Source organism: Parambassis ranga, chromosome 12 (genome assembly GCF_900634625.1).
Source record: "Parambassis ranga chromosome 12, fParRan2.1, whole genome shotgun sequence".
In the NCBI taxonomy this organism is placed as follows: domain Eukaryota; kingdom Metazoa; phylum Chordata; class Actinopteri; family Ambassidae; genus Parambassis; species Parambassis ranga.
The window spans coordinates 15001577-15018687 of record NC_041032.1 but is presented as its reverse complement, the minus strand read 5'-3'; the positions used below and the strand labels follow the sequence as shown (position 1 = coordinate 15018687).

The 17111-nt window shown below is 45.4% G+C and overlaps 1 protein-coding gene across 1 annotated transcript; it reads left to right on the top strand.

The window, feature by feature from the left end:
- The first annotated feature begins 845 nt into the window (after positions 1-845).
- jmy (junction mediating and regulatory protein, p53 cofactor) lies at positions 846-15601 on the top strand. The gene is made up of 10 exons (XM_028417678.1): positions 846-2190; positions 6488-6661; positions 11392-11542; positions 11879-12048; positions 12401-12566; positions 12755-12945; positions 13032-13115; positions 13200-13292; positions 13392-13935; positions 14029-15601. The coding sequence occupies exons 1-10, from the start codon at positions 1345-1347 to the stop codon at positions 14340-14342; spliced, it is 2733 nt and encodes a 910-aa protein (XP_028273479.1). The 5' UTR covers positions 846-1344; the 3' UTR covers positions 14343-15601.
- The last annotated feature ends 1510 nt before the right edge of the window (positions 15602-17111 follow it).

Here is a 17111-nt window from a genome sequence, read left to right as displayed (position 1 = left end):
TGTTTACTGCAGGACATCCCGTCCTTACTGTCGTCAGACCTTACTGGCCTTTCATTAACAAAGGAGAATAGATAGATAGAACTTTAGTAATGAAGTAGAGACATTTCTGTGGACAACTTTGAAATTACTGTAAACTTTGTTTTCTTACATTTTTGGTAAAATCTGTTTATTTCTTAACTTCCTTAAAATTCTGAGTGTTACAAAACAAAACCAGGACTTCTGTGGCCGTCATCACATGTATTTTGTCTTAGTCGGTTTGCCATACAGCATCTGTCTGCACGCACGTTGTACGTGCTTGCGTCATGGGTTTGCCCACGTGCAGATGTTTATGCTCCTCGTGCACGTCTGCTAGACTAGAGGACAGGGGGGGAAAGGAAGCACAGGGGGGGGGGGGGATTTATCGAAAATAAATACAAAAAAATAAAGTTACCTGAAGCTACATAAGAAATACTGATATTTAAATATGTAGATAAAATACATAGAAAACGTATTGAAGAGGATTTATGTTCTGTCTTTGTCTGTTGTTGTTTTTAGAAAGCTCTTAGAGGATGGTGCCTTCATGGAAAAATGTGTGTTCGTAATTTAGCGTTACCTCAGTCTAGAGCTACAGTTCGGCTGCTACGTGCCGTTTTTTTGTGTGTATATATATTCGAAGTAATCATGCTAACGTGAGGTGTATGTGACGAATATGTAAATCCTGATGAATCACAGTCATCAAATGTGGCGCTGTAAGTAAGGAGTTTCGTATTTCCGGTTTTCATACTGGACCGTAAACGCAGCAGTTAAATCCCTCCCCGGATTTGACAAACACGCACGCACGCACCTTGTGCTTGTAAACAGAAGCTCACACGTGACACCGAGAGGCTGCGTCGCGCGACCGCATTGTCTGGAGAACTGGACAAAAGAGCCACACAGAGCGCGAGCTGCGGGCCAGGTGAGCGGCCAGGTGTCATGGCAACCCGCCGTTTCTGCCGCAATACGAAGCCGACTTTTCGCCTTCGGTTACACCGCGGTGTCCGAGCGCGTCTGACCGCCTGAAGTTCTTCATGTCTGGATCCCGAATCCGATCGCTCGGAGGGACGACGACGACGACGACGGCGGTGGTGGCGGTGGTGGTGGTGGTGGTGGTGTTTTCTTTTCTGCCGATCGCACGCAGCTGGCAGCGCATCAACAAAGCCTTTGTTTGGCCTCTTGGTTTAGCGAGTACTCAGTTTATTTTTTAGCGTCACCAAATCTGCGCCTTGTTTTGTAGCTGCCGTGAACTGCCCTTTGCTAGCAGTAGCATTTAGCTTCGTTTTTTTTTTAAACCAGCGTTAATCTGCGCGTGTTTACTGGCTGGATGAGATGTCATTCACCATGGAGGACAATTTGGAGTCCGGATGGGTGTCCGTCCGGCCCAAAGTCTTCGACGAAAAGGAGAGACATAAATTTATTTTCATCGTGGCCTGGAACGACATCGAGGGAAAGTTCGCCATAACCTGCCACAACAGAACGGTACAGAGACGGAGCACTGTTCTGGACCTCGACTACGGCAGCCCTGCTGCTGCTGCTGCTGCTGCTGACGCTGGTCCTCCTGCGCCCGGAGCCTCCGCGGCCGAGAAACACACAAGAAGTCCCAAGAAAGATGAAGCGGGTAAAGTTAAAGAGCATTCTGTCCCGAAAGGAAACCCCACAACAAAAGCCGGCAGTCCAAAGTCGTTCGAGAGTCACACACTCGGTTCCTGGGACGTTGTGACTCCTAAAGTAATAGATTTGGAGTTCCTGGACCCCGTGGACGTTCTGCTGTCTCCGGATGATTCAGATCAAGGGGACAATGAGTCCACCGGCCGTGAGGACTTCAGCTGGGCCGGGCTGTTCTCCTTCCAGGACCTGCGGGCGGCTCACCTCCTGCTGTGCGCCGTCAACTCAGACCTGGAACCGTGTTTACCCTCCTTCCCGGAGGAGCAGTCTGGTGTATGGACGGTGCTTTTCGGTGCTTCAGGGGTCTCACAACGGGAGACGGACTCCCTGTGCTACCAGCTGCAGGTGTACCTGGGTCATGCCCTGGACACCTGCGGCTGGAAGATCCTGTCGCAGGTGCTTTTCTCCGAGAGCGACGACGACTCAGAGGAGTACTACGAGAGCCTGAGCGAGCTGAGGCAGAAGGGCTACGAGGATGCTCTGGAGAGGGCCAAGAGGCGCATGCAAGAGGTGACATGACCACTTTATGTTATTGTATATTTGAATAAGTGTGAGACACTGAAGTTTATGAAGGTTGTGTGAGTTCTTAAAGCCACAGATGTTTGATATCACCCTGTTTTAGGAGGGACAGGACAGCCACATGGAGGTTTTTGGTACATAATTGTGCCTCATGGTCTGCTTACTCTCCTCCTCTTCCTTTGTCCACCCCCTGTGATCTACCATCTGTTGCTACACACACACCAGTAACATGATCTGGTCTGGCCAGACATCACACTCTAGTTGGCTGAGCGGTTTTGAAGGAAGTTCCACAGAAACACAGGAGATTAAATGGAGGTGGAGTTACTGAAATGATGTGTCACCACAGCTGCTGGGATTGTTTCAGCGTTATCCACCACAGCTGAGGTCATATATTTAGTCCGACAAGGACACGAGAGGTGACTCTGCTTTAGTGTGTCTGTGTGTGTTGGACACACAAGTGCTAAATGTTACCTAGATGCTGAGTGAACTCATGGTCATGATCACATCAACACTAGGTGTGTTTGAGACAAAGCCTCGGGCCAAATCTTTCACCTCCTCGCTTGTTTTGTTCAAGTGATTGACACAGACAGCACAAACAGCTGGTCCAACCAGGAAGGGGTCACTATAGGACACAGTGGTGTGTGTGTGTGTGTCATAGCAATCCTCCAGTACCTTTAGTACATTTTTTTCTCAATAACTACATTCTAAAATGTTATTATGCTGTTTATAATCTCTGAAAACAAGCAAGTAGCAGTTAGCATGTCTGGATTTCTGTTGTCTTTGTAAGAAAACTACATAAAAGCTAAACAATGAGATCCTGCTGCCCGGACCAAGCGGCAACCTTCGGGGCTCAAAGTTGAAGCCCATGCTGGAAGTGTCAAAACTTGTAATTCACGCTGCAACCACTGGGGGCTGGCTCCAAAAGCGAGTAATTTCCCATAGACTCCCATGTTAAAATGGCCGACTTCACAGCAGAAAAAAACATGTTTACAGCCTGGTACAAAAAACCACTCTGGTCTCAGATGATAGGTTCTATTCTAGTGTCGATTGTAGGGGGGTGAATTTTTTTTACAACTCGCTCGTTTCAATTGTATTCGGACTTAAAATTACGCATAATTATGGGCGTTGCCGCTTCAGTGACAGACGGTTGACGTATCACAGTGTGAGTTTCCTGCTTCCACGATCGCCCGCCCCCCTAAACCCCGCTCGTGCTCCCCCTTTTTGTCCATATTTGGAGTTTTGGCGGACGTGACGCTGCCAACATGGCGGCGGTCATCACGTCCCGGAACCTCCCACCGAGCCTCAGAACGGCTCTTCAGAAACAAACGGGTGACGTCACGGAAGCTCTGTCCATAGTTTTTACTGTCAATGGCCCTCACACATAAAACTGATCAATAGCTGCCACTACTTGTTTTGATGATGACATCACCGTCTGCTATCCAAAGGTGCTGCTTCCATACATATTTTATTTTGAAAAATTTCTTTGAACAAGAAAGTCACTGAAGGTCTTTAATGCAGCCTCCAACAGCAACAAATACAGAAGTACATATCCTGAAAATGAAAAGTGACTCCAGTCTGAAGCCACGTCAACAACAGCAGTGTCATATTTACTCTGTTTTATTGGATCGCACGTGCTTTTGTTTTCCTGATCACCACGTCCATTCTTAATAAACCTGGCAGTATAAAAACAGGCTGCTGATCTGCTACACTTTAGAGCCTGTAGTCTGCATTCAGTGGCACGTGGAGATAAGATTGCACACGTTTAAATGTAAAAATCTGATGATTTCTCTGTTTGTATGTGAGCCTTTACGCCGTGTTTTGAGCTATTATCCAGATAAAATGATGACTTTCACAGATTTTCATGGTCAATAATCAGCCTGCCCTGGTTGTTTTGCTTGTGTGGAGACCCCCCGCTGTGCCCTTATCACAACTCCAGACTGCGCTCTCAAAGATAACCAGGCCAAAAGGATGGATGAGTGGTTAAGAAAACCACTCATCAAAGATATGTGTCATGCATCTATCAATCATTGACCGCAGACACACGTTTCCAGTGTTTCCTTATCTGTTGTTAAACAGCATGTCTGCAGTAAACCTGACACTCTGCAAGCTAATAGTTACAGTTTAATGGCTTTGCTCGCCTCTTTGTTGTTGTTTAGCGATGTGCGTTATATATAAAGTGATGACACATTAACTATCAGTCAGCTCTAGGTCATGTACACGTACAGACAGTTTGTGTTGATCACAGTGAGTTTGCATATTCGCCACAGATGCAGCTGTGGGATTAGTCCACTGTGGCTCAGTAGGACGACGTGTTTACTCAAGTTCAAACAATCACAAGTCATAAAGGCTTTGAAATGAATGATTTCTTAAGAGGAATCTTACATTTTGGTCTTTTGATCCCACTGCTTTATCTCCTCTCTGTCCTCTGGGTCTGACGTGTTAATTCGTAGGCGGCCGGCAGTGTTAGAAGTATACGACCATGTGAAAAGTGTCGAGTGTCTGACTGCTCAGATCTTCCTGTGTTACTTCTCAATTAAAAGGCAGAGTCAGAGGAACCTACTTCAGCAAGACGGAGCAAATTTAGCACCAACAGGCGCGGGTCCTGATGATAGGGCTGAGGCCGCTGTACTACAGCTCCTTTCACCAGCAGGGATGTCCTGTAATTATGCTGAACATTGAAGAGGTTCCTCTAGACTTGGCAGCTAAATTTAGCATCTATTTGTTTTTTTTTTAAATTGTATATGAGCAAACAGAATAAAAAAAAAAAGTCCCACATGCACAACATGTCTCGTCATATGAGCCGTCCCATTAAATCCACACACAAACAGGTCTAAAATATTACATTTACATGGTTTGTTATCTTGGCATGGAGAACCCTCCGCCCCCCAAAGCAATAGAAAAAATGAATTAATTATCAAAATAGCTGGCCAGAGATAATCTGTCTAATTGATTAATCTCAAGATGAGTAATCCTGCAGCCTTTAGTGCAGGCTCAGCTGCTCTCTGGCTCTTCTTCCACTTCAAACACTAACACTAACAAACAGATTTGACTATGTAAATAATATTACAGCAGGAGGAAAACCTGCTCCATCTTCTAAGGAAGTAGCTGTGATTTGTTCTGAAAACGTCCCTCGCTTGTATAAGATGAAATCAGTTTGAGTTGCAGCGCTGAGCTTGTGCCCATGCAGGAGCCGGATCATTTAGCCCAAGGGTTTTCCTGGCTAGCTGTGACTGCAGCGGGTGCACGGCTGGCCAGTGGTTACCACGGAGACCCAGAGCCAAGGTAAACAGTAGAAGCAGTGTTGGAGCTGAATCGCGTAGTGTCTATCCCCCCAGTCCCCAACATGGAGGCCTTTGGAAAAGTGGCCTAGAGTTAATATAAGCATCTCTATTCATATCTACAGCTCTCTGCAGAGAGAGGAGCACCTCATGCCGCGCTTCGGATGACGTCTGGGTGGTGGCACATTTCAATATTATCAGGGGCAGACGTGAAGGGGGAGTATTGTGCTGGGTGAATTGGAGCTGCTGGTTTCTGAGAGCTGGGAGATGAATTGTATTTTCTGTGAACAATAGTTGTTTTACTGTCATTTATGATGGAACAATGAGCAGTCTGTGGATAGTCGGACATATGGTATGAATCAACAACAGTTGGGGCCGATTTATTGGCCTTACACTGCACTCAAACAAAGTATTTTATGGTATCATTCACGACCACACACATGCATGCATTAGTGTGTAATTTTCCTTCTTGGAGGTTTGAAAGCGTTTCCAAAGCATCACAGCTTTATGTCCTTCTAACCAAAGGAATTCAAGGCTGATTCAAGGTGCAACAACCTCCCCGTGGGTCTATTTTCAGCTCTTCTTTTGTTCTGAGGGGAGACATCTTTGTTTCTTTCTTGAAGGATTTGCTATGTTGAGTTTAATCAAAGATCTTTGTTTACATACACAGCAGTTCTGACAGCTTCACACATATAGATCCTGAAATTAACTACACACCATCAAAGATCAAAAAGAGTGCGTCTGAACTAGCCATTCCGGTTTACAGCTACGTATGACATCATAAGGAGATAACCCTCAGACCTCGCTTGTTCAGACATGTAGAGTTTGACCTTTGTGTTTCTGTTACCAGCCAATTTTTATCTTATGTTTGCCAGGATATACATCCAGGTACAGGTAGAAAAGCAGACGCAGGCAGTGGCAGCAACTTTGTATTTAAATCTACAGACGCATGTTTATTTGTGACTGTAATTTGTCTGACTGCATACACGTATCGTTTCTCTTTGTCCCAGGTGCTGGACAAGCACAAAGCCATGGACAGCATGGTGGAGCTGCTGCAGGTGTACCCCGAGGAGGACGACGCGTATGGAGAGCTGCTGGAGGCGACGACTCAGCTCTACCACTACCTGCTTCAGCCCTTCAGGGACATGAGGGAGCTAGCAATGTTGCGGCGACAGCAGATTAAGGTAATACACAGATACGAATGCCATCTGTTTTTGAGGCTTGATTTAAGACGGTTTAGCACCCACTGTGGCCGGCTAACTGGTCTGCTCTGGGACACACTTTGACTTGTGTGCTCCACCAGTTGTAATGGTGTTTGGGGTTTGGTTGGTCCATGCTAAGCTCATCTCTCTGAGTAGTAATGATTTTATTTGCAGAGGCTGTGTGTAGTAGTGGTGGTGGTGACGGTGTAGTAGCCGGTCTTTAGATTTGCATCTGGGGGCTGTGGAGGGCAGAGGATCAGCCAGAGAGGCTTTTACCCCGCCCAGAGCAGCTTAACAACCAGCATGAGTATTATTACAGCAGCCACTAAACCACTCGGTAATTCTGCAGCCTCAGCACACTGCTATGTGTTCCACACTCTTTCTCCGCTGTGGTTTTGTTGCTTTTCTTCATTAGGGGCTTGAAAAGAGAAGTAAATCCACGGACTAATCTCCACTGTCTCACGACCGTCATTGAGCTGGGTTCAGTGTTAATGCATGCCTGGATCGCTCAATAGGTCAGAGTCCTGCTCGCCACTTCTACAACAGCCCTGCAGGCCATAGAAGTGACTTAATCTCTGAACAAATGCATTTGAGAATTTTGAAATACATTAAAAAAAACGTACAGAATATTAAAATCAACTCAAAGACCTTTGTTTGTCCCCTGGGGGCAATTTAAGGCACGTGAAGACTTTACACAGTTAAAGGTCGGGTAGGAGATTTCATCCTGATGCACTTTTTGTTAAATTAGTGTAACTTCTCTTTACAATCCGATAGCAACCGATTAGTTCGACAGTTTCACATTAAAACGAAGAATATGAATCATCTGAAGCTATAAAACACTAAAAACATCAGCCAATCCTCCGGGTGGACCCTGCGCGGAGTATTGGCTGGTTGTCACTCTCTTCCTGCTCTGCGCGCACCAGAGAGGTACGTGCATGATGGCCGAAGTCACAGACCGCAGCTCGTCTTCAGGTGATGCGCGTCCATGTGATTGGAGGCGTGGCTTCAGGGTGAGCTCCGAGAGAAAGGGGCGTGTGTTTACTTTCAAAATCTGGCTGACTCTCACTGAGTTTTCAAAATCTCCTACCCTACCTTTAACACAGTAATAGCAGCTGCTAGCAAGCATTTTTTTTCAGTACTAAAGACCAAAGTGCAAAGTGCCCAAAGTGCCCCAATGATGAATTTGATATATTTTATATGTCTGCACGTGCTCTGCCCATATTTGGATTAACCAGGGATTATGCAGACCCTAGACAGAGCCTCCTGTGTGGGGATCGTCTATCTACTGTATATTTATGGTCTATAGTTGTCTCAAGTCTGGCTGTTTGCACCATCTTGTGCAACAGCCTTGATGGAGTAGATGTACTCCTCTGCTGCTTAAGTTTTGTTTTCAGAGTCACCTGTGTGCAGTGAATTCTGGGATATTTCGAGCTGCATCCATCACTACGAGGGAAAAGAAGGCCACAGATGAACGAGTCTTCGAAAGGGGACACGGCTGTCACATCACTGTGATGATGTCAGCCTTTAGGCCACATCTTGCTCACCACAGTTCCACAAATTTAAAACACTTGCAGCATAAAAATCGTCTGCATTTCAGATTCAGTATCCTGACAATAGAACACATAGTGCACGCTATACAAAGAAGGAAGAGCTGCCAGGTGGTGGAGGCCAGTCCAGCAGGTTAGATAGTGAGGAAGTGTGCCAGTGGCAAAAATAACAGGCTCATCCAGCAGTGGGAAAGGGCACTAGCAGAACTGTACTGTTTAACAACATGCTGTCCCTCTCATTCTCTCTCACAGACTCTCAGTGTTGTGTTGTGAGTACTTTCCCTTCTCTGAACCACATTCCTCACACAGCATGCTCATCCAGCATCGTGTCACAAAGTGACTGCGAGTGGGTGCGTTTACGAGTGTCTATCACGATGGTATTTGGGTTCTTGGGTGTGTTGCTGATTTAATTTAGGAAAAAGCTCTAAATCACCAAATTGTCTGCCACACCTTTGTTGCTTTAGTATTTTTGTTTTTGTTAACAAATCTCACGGAAAGTGCTTGTAAGGTCAAAGCCTGATGATCCTTCTGTGCTGTGGAGCTCCGTTGTTGTACTAAAACTATTTAAAAACACAACAGTGAGTCACACTGCTGCACTGGGTGATATGTAAGAATGAGCATGGTTACTGCACTATATTTATACTTAGCCCAAAAATACTCACTCAAGCTATGGATTTCTTGTACAAAAAAAAAAGTCTTAATCGTTTATAGAACTGAATTTGGCAGTTGTTGATCTGATGAGGTCTTTAATATGAAAATGTGGGATGTCTTTTTCAGAACTGAACTTTTGCCTGAAGACTTTTCAGTTTGGCATGTTTTATGTATCTTTTCTGAGAATCTAAACGTATCCAAAGTTTTCCAGCTCCTCCACCTGCTGCCCCTCAGGGCGATCCAACGGCTGAAAACAAAGCTGTATGTAAATGAGTCCTTCTCACAAACCGATGAGTCAGGGGATCACACAGATTCTCTCATCTGCAAAGAAGAGGGAATGAGTCTGGAATAAGCACACACAGGATGCAGTAGTTTGCATACAGTTCATATCCTGCTTGAAACACACCAGGTGTCTGTTGCTTACTAGAATTGCAGCCTGTTCTGAGCTCATCTGCAAGTGCAAGTGTGAACGATATACTCGGCGTGTAAAGCCACCTCAGTCCTCCAGGCTGAGCTGGTTTGTTATTATAATGAACTTGAATTAAGGTTAATTGGTGCTAAACAGAGGCGGCAAACAGGCGAGGGAAAGTTCAGGAAATGTTAAATGCTTCCACTGGTTTCAGTAAAGAATTAGCTTTTTAATTTTTAAATGTACATTTCTTGAAAGCCTACATTTTCAAAGTGAGAGAATCCAGGTCCAGACTTTTCACTGTGCTCAGTTGTAGCTGTCTGACTGAATCAGTGAATGAGGGAGCAGATGGACAGATGAATGAACAATCCCCACAATCAACCTGCATCAATAGCCTGCAGGTATTTTGGTGAATGGTGCATTGTGGGAAGACCCTATAACATGACGAGTTGGTGCAGCGCAGGTGTCCTGTTGCCTAGAAGGTCAGAGGGCAGCCATGAATTAAAAATGTGGTTTCACTGTAACATCTCCGCCATGTTTTTGTACTGCAGTGAGCTCCAGTTACTGTTTCACAGAGGGCTGCATTATTACACGGCAACAGTCGTCATGATGGTCGCCGATACACCTGCTGCTGGTGTATGTTTACCTCCATCTGCCAAACAGATTTTGCACAAACATAAGGATATCAAGTAACGGTGTATGAAAATAAAGCAGCTCTTTGACCTGGAGGGATGTAAAGGGGTTCTAGATAAAGACTAGCTTAGCATCTCTGACACCCACAAAAAGACTTCACTGGGTATTTTAACCCGTCATGTTGTAATCTCTGCACTTTACCACAGAGACTGCGTCACCTCTATTATCAGTGACACGTCTGTGTTTTGTCACTAGCAGCGGTTGACCAGAGGAGTCACTTACATCAAGCTTCTTCACTTGGCAGTTGTGTATGACGTGTCCTGCTTTGCATAAAACCAGTCAGACAACAGACAGACGCAAAGATGTTTGGCTGCAGTTTGATCTGTGGCACAGGTCAGCCCAGTGCAAACTGAATGTCTGCTGAGGGTCTGCTGCTGGAGGGGTCTGCGCCATTTGGTGCCCTGTGGGTGTCCCCACTCTGCTTCACATGTAGCTATGTGTTCTTTGTGTTTAACAGTGAGGTTCGTGGCTGTAAAGACAAAGTTTTCCTTCACTTAAATATGTTCTCTCTCGTGTTTTCCTTGTGTTTCTCATCTCTGACGTAATCTCTCCTCCCCCCACTCGCTCCTAGTTTCACCCCAAAAACCACTCCCTGTTCTTGTGCCTCACGTGCAGACACAAAATTCAAAGTGTGCTGCTTAACATATGGGCTTAAAATATGCTTAAAATATGGGCCTTTTGAGATTTTGTTGGCAAAAACTAGTTTAAGCACCTACACACATCTGTTCTGCATTGAGATAATAGTCAATGTGTACGAGGCCCTCTGAGTTGAACATATAGTCTGTGTACATTTTGTTCCTCCTACTGGGGGTTGAATTTCTCAGTCAACACCCAGGACAGGACTCCACGTGGCACCGCTCTCCCCCCACTGTTTCTCACTCTGCTTCACATGGCCTGACACGAGTGGGGGGGAGAAAACTTCAGCCACAGAGTATCAGCTCCCTCCTGACTGTATTCAGATGTACCCCTCTGTTGATTGTTCCAGCAGCCCAGTAGGACACTGGGTTAGTGTCACTGTGAACGTGGACAGGCTGCTCCTCACTGCCGCCACCACCTGCTGAAACTTTCTAGTACTACAGAGCACATTAGAAAGCACTGGACAAAATGTTTCTTCTTCTTCTTCTTTCTTCATCTTTCCTCCTGCACTTGCTGCTTCTTCTGTTTCAGTTCATCCTCCTCATATTCTGTCTGCTTCTTTCTTCCTTCTCTTCTTCTTGCCAGTTAAGAGGTCACTCCTGTACCTACAATATCTTTCCTTTTTTGCATTATGGGTCTTGCTCACATTTAATTGGTCTGTCCACTTAATAGCATAGAAGTTATGTTGTTGTCCATGCACTGAACGTATAGTGTGGGAATCTCAACCTCCGCTCTGCACTGACGTTCACGTTTAATCTGTTTGTGACTTGTGTCAGATCTCTCTGGAGACGGAGCGCTTGGGTCCCCGGCGGGTGGAGAGCCTGAGGAAAGAGGACGAGGAGTGGCAGAAGAAGGCGCATGCTGCCGTGCTCTCCATTCAAGACCTGACCGTCAAGTTCTTTGAAACCACAACGCGCGCCCAGAAAGGTAAACACACACAAAGGGGGGTTGTTTCCTGTGAGATGTAGCACATTGTTTTTTCTCTGTGACCTTTGACCCTGCTTCATAACAACATACTCTCACTCATACACTTATCTCCAACCTTTCACACACTCCTCAAGTGTTTTCATCCTCAACTATTTCAGCTATGAAGTGGAAGGAAACATGCCAACAATCTGGATTATGTTGAGTCAAAGCACTGTAACTAAAATCCAAAGTAAAAAATGTAAAAACAGATTCAGAGATTTTGACACTTTTCCTTTAAAGAAAAACTGAAACGGCGTGACTTAAGCTTTACCCCTTTCTGTTCTGTACATGTTACAGCTCTGTATGAGCGGATGCGTGCTGACCAGAGGAAGTTTGGAAAGTCGGCGTGGACAGCAGCGATCGAGCGCATGGAGCGGCTGCAGTATGCCGTTTCCAAAGAGACTTTGCAGCTGATGAGGGCCAAAGAAATCTGCCTGGAACAGAGGAAACATGGCCTCAAGGAAGAGGTAAAACACACTGATGATACTCAGGAGAAAATTAATCACAGATGAGTGAGTCATATTTTTTTTATCTGGGTGTGTTCGACTGGGGAAGCAGCTTGGAGTCAGACGAGTTAAAATAGGGGGAAAATGCGAGATAATGGCCCTGTTGGAACAGTGACCTCATGGCTGTGGCATCCTGTAATGGAGGGAATAACATCCTGGTCTACGAGAGTGGAAATGACTCGCTGAGAATGAAACTGCTCTGTGAACATGAACACTGCCTCGGGTTCAGTTTCCACTCAGACCAGGAACACATGCAGATGCCCTCTGACCTGTGAAACAGTGATGTAAGTGTGGCGCCGCGCTGTGTTTTTAGATGCAGAGCCTGCAGGGCGGCGAGGATGCCATGCTGCGTCTGGACCAGCTGGAGGCGCTGTACTACGAGCTGCAGCTGCAGCTGTATGACATTCAGGCAGAGGTACTGCGCTGCGAGGAGCTGCTGCTGACTGCACAGCTGCAGAGTCTGCGCAGGCAGATGACAGGTGAGCAGCTTGTTTTTCTGCAAACAGCACAATCATGGCTACAAGTACACACGTCTGTGCACAAAAACAGTTTCAAAGACAAAAATCACTTGATTTACTGCACATGGAAGAATGGGACATACAGATGTTTAACTGTACAAATCAAGCGCACATGTGGCATTTCAACCGCTCTCTCTATGTCCTCACAGAGCACCAGGATGAGGTGGTTTACTACGATGCCTTTGAGAGCCCTGATGCCATGAAGTGCATAGAAGACCCTGTGACGCCGCCATCGCCTCTCAGAGACGAAGAACTCTGCGTCCTACAGCAGAGGACCCGGCAGCTAGAGGCCCGCAGAGGTCGAATCACTGCCAAGAAAGTCTACCTCAAAAACAAGAAGGTACGCTGATGATGCGTTCAGGAGCTGCAGGAGTTGTTGGGAAAGAGCAGAAAGTCAGTTTGTTTGTTTTTGTTGTCCTCAAACAGGAAATCTGTATCATCAACCACAACAAGAAGATACAACAGCGCCAAGGCAGCCATGTTGACGGCAGTTCTCCGGAGGAACTGCAGGTAAGATTTAACCCGACTCTGTGGCAGCCATTTTGCCAGACTCCATGTTAAAACCTTGAATGCTCTCTGCTGGCTCCTGTAAAGGGAGGAGAAGCTGTTGAAGATGAAGCAAAACAGAATGCCAGAGTGAGTCAGGAGCGGCAGAGGACTCTGGACAGACTTCGCAGCCTCAAACAGGTGAGATCTCGACTTGCGTTTATCTCTGCTGAACGTCACCCTGTCTGTCTTCATGTTTGTTGCCATGACAATAAACTAATCACTCTCGTGGTCTTGCAGCGTTATCCAGGCCAAGTGACCGTGAAGTCCAGCCGGCTGCGTCTGAGTCAGACTCACAGTCGGAGGCGAGCAGGACAGCAGCCTAGCACCCAGGTGGCCAGCGTGCAGACTGACTCCTCCATCTCTGACCTCCCAGAACTCTCTGCTCCGCCTCCTCCCGACACCTGCGACACCGTGTCTTTACCCACAGTCGACCTCCAAGCTCTTGACTCGCTGCCTCCCTTCCTCTCACTGCCTCCCCTCTCGACTCCCACACCTATTCTCTCATTGGGTCCTCCTCCTCCTCCTCCTCCTCCACCTCCTCCCCCACCACCACCACCACCACCCCCTCCTGCTGTGCTTCCTCTTCCTCTCTCAGAGGTCCTGCAGCAGGGCGAGGACAGGCAGAGCCCCACAGACAGCCCCATACAGGACCAGAAATTTGAGCCCACCTCGCTGCCATTGGCTCCGTTTTCCCCACGGTTCTTCGACAGCAGCCAGCTGCTGACGGCGAGGAAGAAGCTGAGGAAGACGGCGTCTCTGGACTCATCACAGTGGAGGAGAGGTAACTGCTGTTTACAGCTTGCCTCTGCTGCCCCCTGCAGGCAGATCATTTCCATATAGTAACAAATGTCCTCCTGTGTGTCCTCCCCTACAGCGAGCTCCCCCATGGATGAGGTTCTGGCCTCTCTGAAACGAGGGAGCTTCCACCTGCGGAAGGCCGAGCTGCGCGTCCTGGGGCCTGACCCAGATGATGACAGCAACAACATCCTGGCTCAGATCCGGCAGGGCGTCCGGCTGAAGAAGGTGCGAACCCGGCCGGAGCAGCAGCAGCGCCACCCCAAGAGCTTCCTCCACTCGGCTGATGCGCTGACCCGCAGCATCCACGAGGCTCTTAGGAGGATCAAAGAGGCCTCGCCGGAGTCAGAGTCCGAGGATGAAGGCCTTCCCTGCACCGACTGGGAGAACTAATCCCAAACCGCCTCACCAATAGCCAAAACAAAGATGAAGTCGAGCAGAAAAGCCAGGGTGACAGCACCCGGTGCAATTTGAACAAATTTTTTTACATCTGTTTCTTGATGCTGTTTGTAAAGACGGACCACTGAACTCTGGGCAAGGATACAACCTCTAACCTCTCATGATGTCCGAGTCGTACTGTAGCTCGCTGTGATGGGTTTGTTTTACATTTTACTACACAACAAGCATTCTGTACTGTACATCGATCACAGAGGGGTATCAATGCTCACATGTACAAGCACATTTCCCAAAGTCCACTTTTATTTAGACGTTTTCTTGACATTATAGCTCGAATAAACATCAGTAACGGCATTTAGAAATCACAGAGAAACCCCGTACACAGAGTAAATTAGTCACACCTCACACCCCCTTCAGCAGTGAGATATTAGCTGGTAGCTTTTTATCACAAACTTCTCCTCTTCCTCTGAGGATGCTCTTCACACCAGGTCAGTATTTAACCATTGATATTTCAGCTCTGTGTGAAGTATGAATGATTACTTGAATTTTACTGTCACTGTGAGACAGAGAATCATAATTTACTGTAATATTTAAATACATATTCACCCCACGGTTTATCATCAAATCACTTTAATGGATTTACAGCAGAGAATTCATATTTATCTCTCTAAAAAACTAAATATTTCCGTTTTTTTATTAACAGTAAAGACAGAAAAACTCAACAACAAACAGATTATGTGCTGATAATTAAATAGCTTTAATCACACATGTGATAATGAAGCCTGTTGGCAGGGATCTGTTGAGTTTTTGTTGCCCTCTGCTGGTGATTGCCTGCTCTGCACACCTGATGGCATTTTATACCACAGGTGTGATTTGTTGTTTTTCCAGTTTGTTCTCCCGAGAGTGTCGCTCTCTTCACTGCCTTTTTTTTCCCCAAACCTTTACTTACTGGAGTTGTTGTTGTTGTTTGAGTTTGTTGTGTGTGTGTGTGTGATTTTGTTTTTATATATTTTGCCATCAAATCTGTTTTTACTGAAAAACTGAATTTTGTTTTTAAATACATACACCGCAGGCACGCACTTAAAGGAAGACATTGAATATTTTTATGTTGTTACTGAGAGTTAGTGGAGCAGATTAGCTTAGCATTAGCCACCCTGGGCTAAAAAAAAAAAAAAACAAACAAGTGTAAACTTGTTGTGCTTTTCCTTTCTGAAAACAAAGATGGCAGCCAAGTACTACTTAATAATAATGATGTACCACTCTTCTCCATGGCAACCGCAGCTGAGGCTTATGGGTATTGTAGAACAAACAAAAGAAGGCAAACATAGTTCTAATGAACATTCAGGATCTGCCTCAGAATGGCCACAAATCATTACATCATCTCATCTGTAGCCTTTATGCTAAGCTAAACTGACTGCAGCATCCAACTCTTGGTAATAAAAAACTGACATTTTATCAACTTGGTAACAGCTGCTAAGTGATTAAATCACCATGAATAATCTGTACGCAGCCTTTCTTCATCCACACAGATCTTCAGTGAATGTGTGTGTGTGTGTGTGTGTGTGTGTGTGTGTGTGTGTGTCACCAGCAGATAAGTTTCATTTTTTTTAAAAATCCTCTACAATTCTGTAGAATCACGTCGATTTGTCCCTCCAACACAGAACTGGTTTGACCTTTATAACCTTATGCACGTGATGCGACAAACCCATCACAACGTAAGTGCAATAATGAAGATAGAAAAAAAAGTCATTGTATGAATTATTCTGTAATGAACTGTAAATCATGAAAAATATATCCGCATGCCTAAATGTGTCGAAGTATTTATTGAAAACTTCATATTTTAAAGAATTTTTAAAGCGTACAAATGTAAATGTACTTTATAAGGTTCTTCTTTTTGTTGCTTTTTGTTTCCTATCATGACATTCCTCAGCTTTCTATATCCCGATTATATATATATATACATATATTTTTTTTCCATTCAAAATAAAATGAAGCACCAAAATATTGCGTCTCTTTTGTGTGTCAAGATACATTATATCGTTTTATAAATCATATTAAAGCTGTTTTTTATGTTGTTGTTTTTTTTTAAATTCTTCCTGTTTTCTTGTCATCAGCACAGGTGACGTCACCGTTTCAGGTGAACACAGGTGTAGTCATTTAAACAGCTCACACAACCTCTCCAACCTCCACCCGTGGCTCTCTCCACCTGCTCCTAGTTTAATTTTCTAAAATACTAAATGCTGTCGGTTGCTTCACTCACTTCCCAAATATATTAGACTACTTATTGCTGTGCAAACGGACATTTTACGAAAGATACAGGCAAGCTAGCATCATGTTTACTCACATATCGAGACCGCGCGCAAAAAAAAAACAAAACAGAATTTATCATTGTACTGAACAACAACAGTAACACAAGAACATGTGCGAACACTGACGTTGAGAAACGGAATCGTGTTGCTTACCTTCGTCACTTTAAAACAGTCCGCGCTCTGACGTCCGAGTGTGCGTGCAGCGCTTTAAGGAGTCCGTGTAGAACGCTAGCTCATGTTAGTTCCGACCTTAAAGAAATTAAATGCGTAATATTAAAAGAATACGCACTATATAAATATATATATATATATATTTATATATAAATGCTGATATTATTGAGGATTAATGCCGAAGTATGATGGACTTACATCCATTTTTTTTTCAGGGGTCAAGTTGCCCTGATCTGGACCAGACTAGGCTGGATGACAGGTTTCCATGGTAACCAGCTCCTGGAAA

Coding starts and splice junctions, on each gene's coding strand:
- jmy (XM_028417678.1), top strand. CDS start 1,345: ATGTCATTCACCATGGAGGACAATTTGGAGTCCGGATGGGTGTCCGTC. Junction 12,049..12,400: donor AACATGGCCTCAAGGAAGAG/GTAAAACACACT, acceptor CTGTGTTTTTAG/ATGCAGAGCCTGCAGGGCGG. Junction 13,293..13,391: donor GACTTCGCAGCCTCAAACAG/GTGAGATCTCGA, acceptor GTGGTCTTGCAG/CGTTATCCAGGCCAAGTGAC.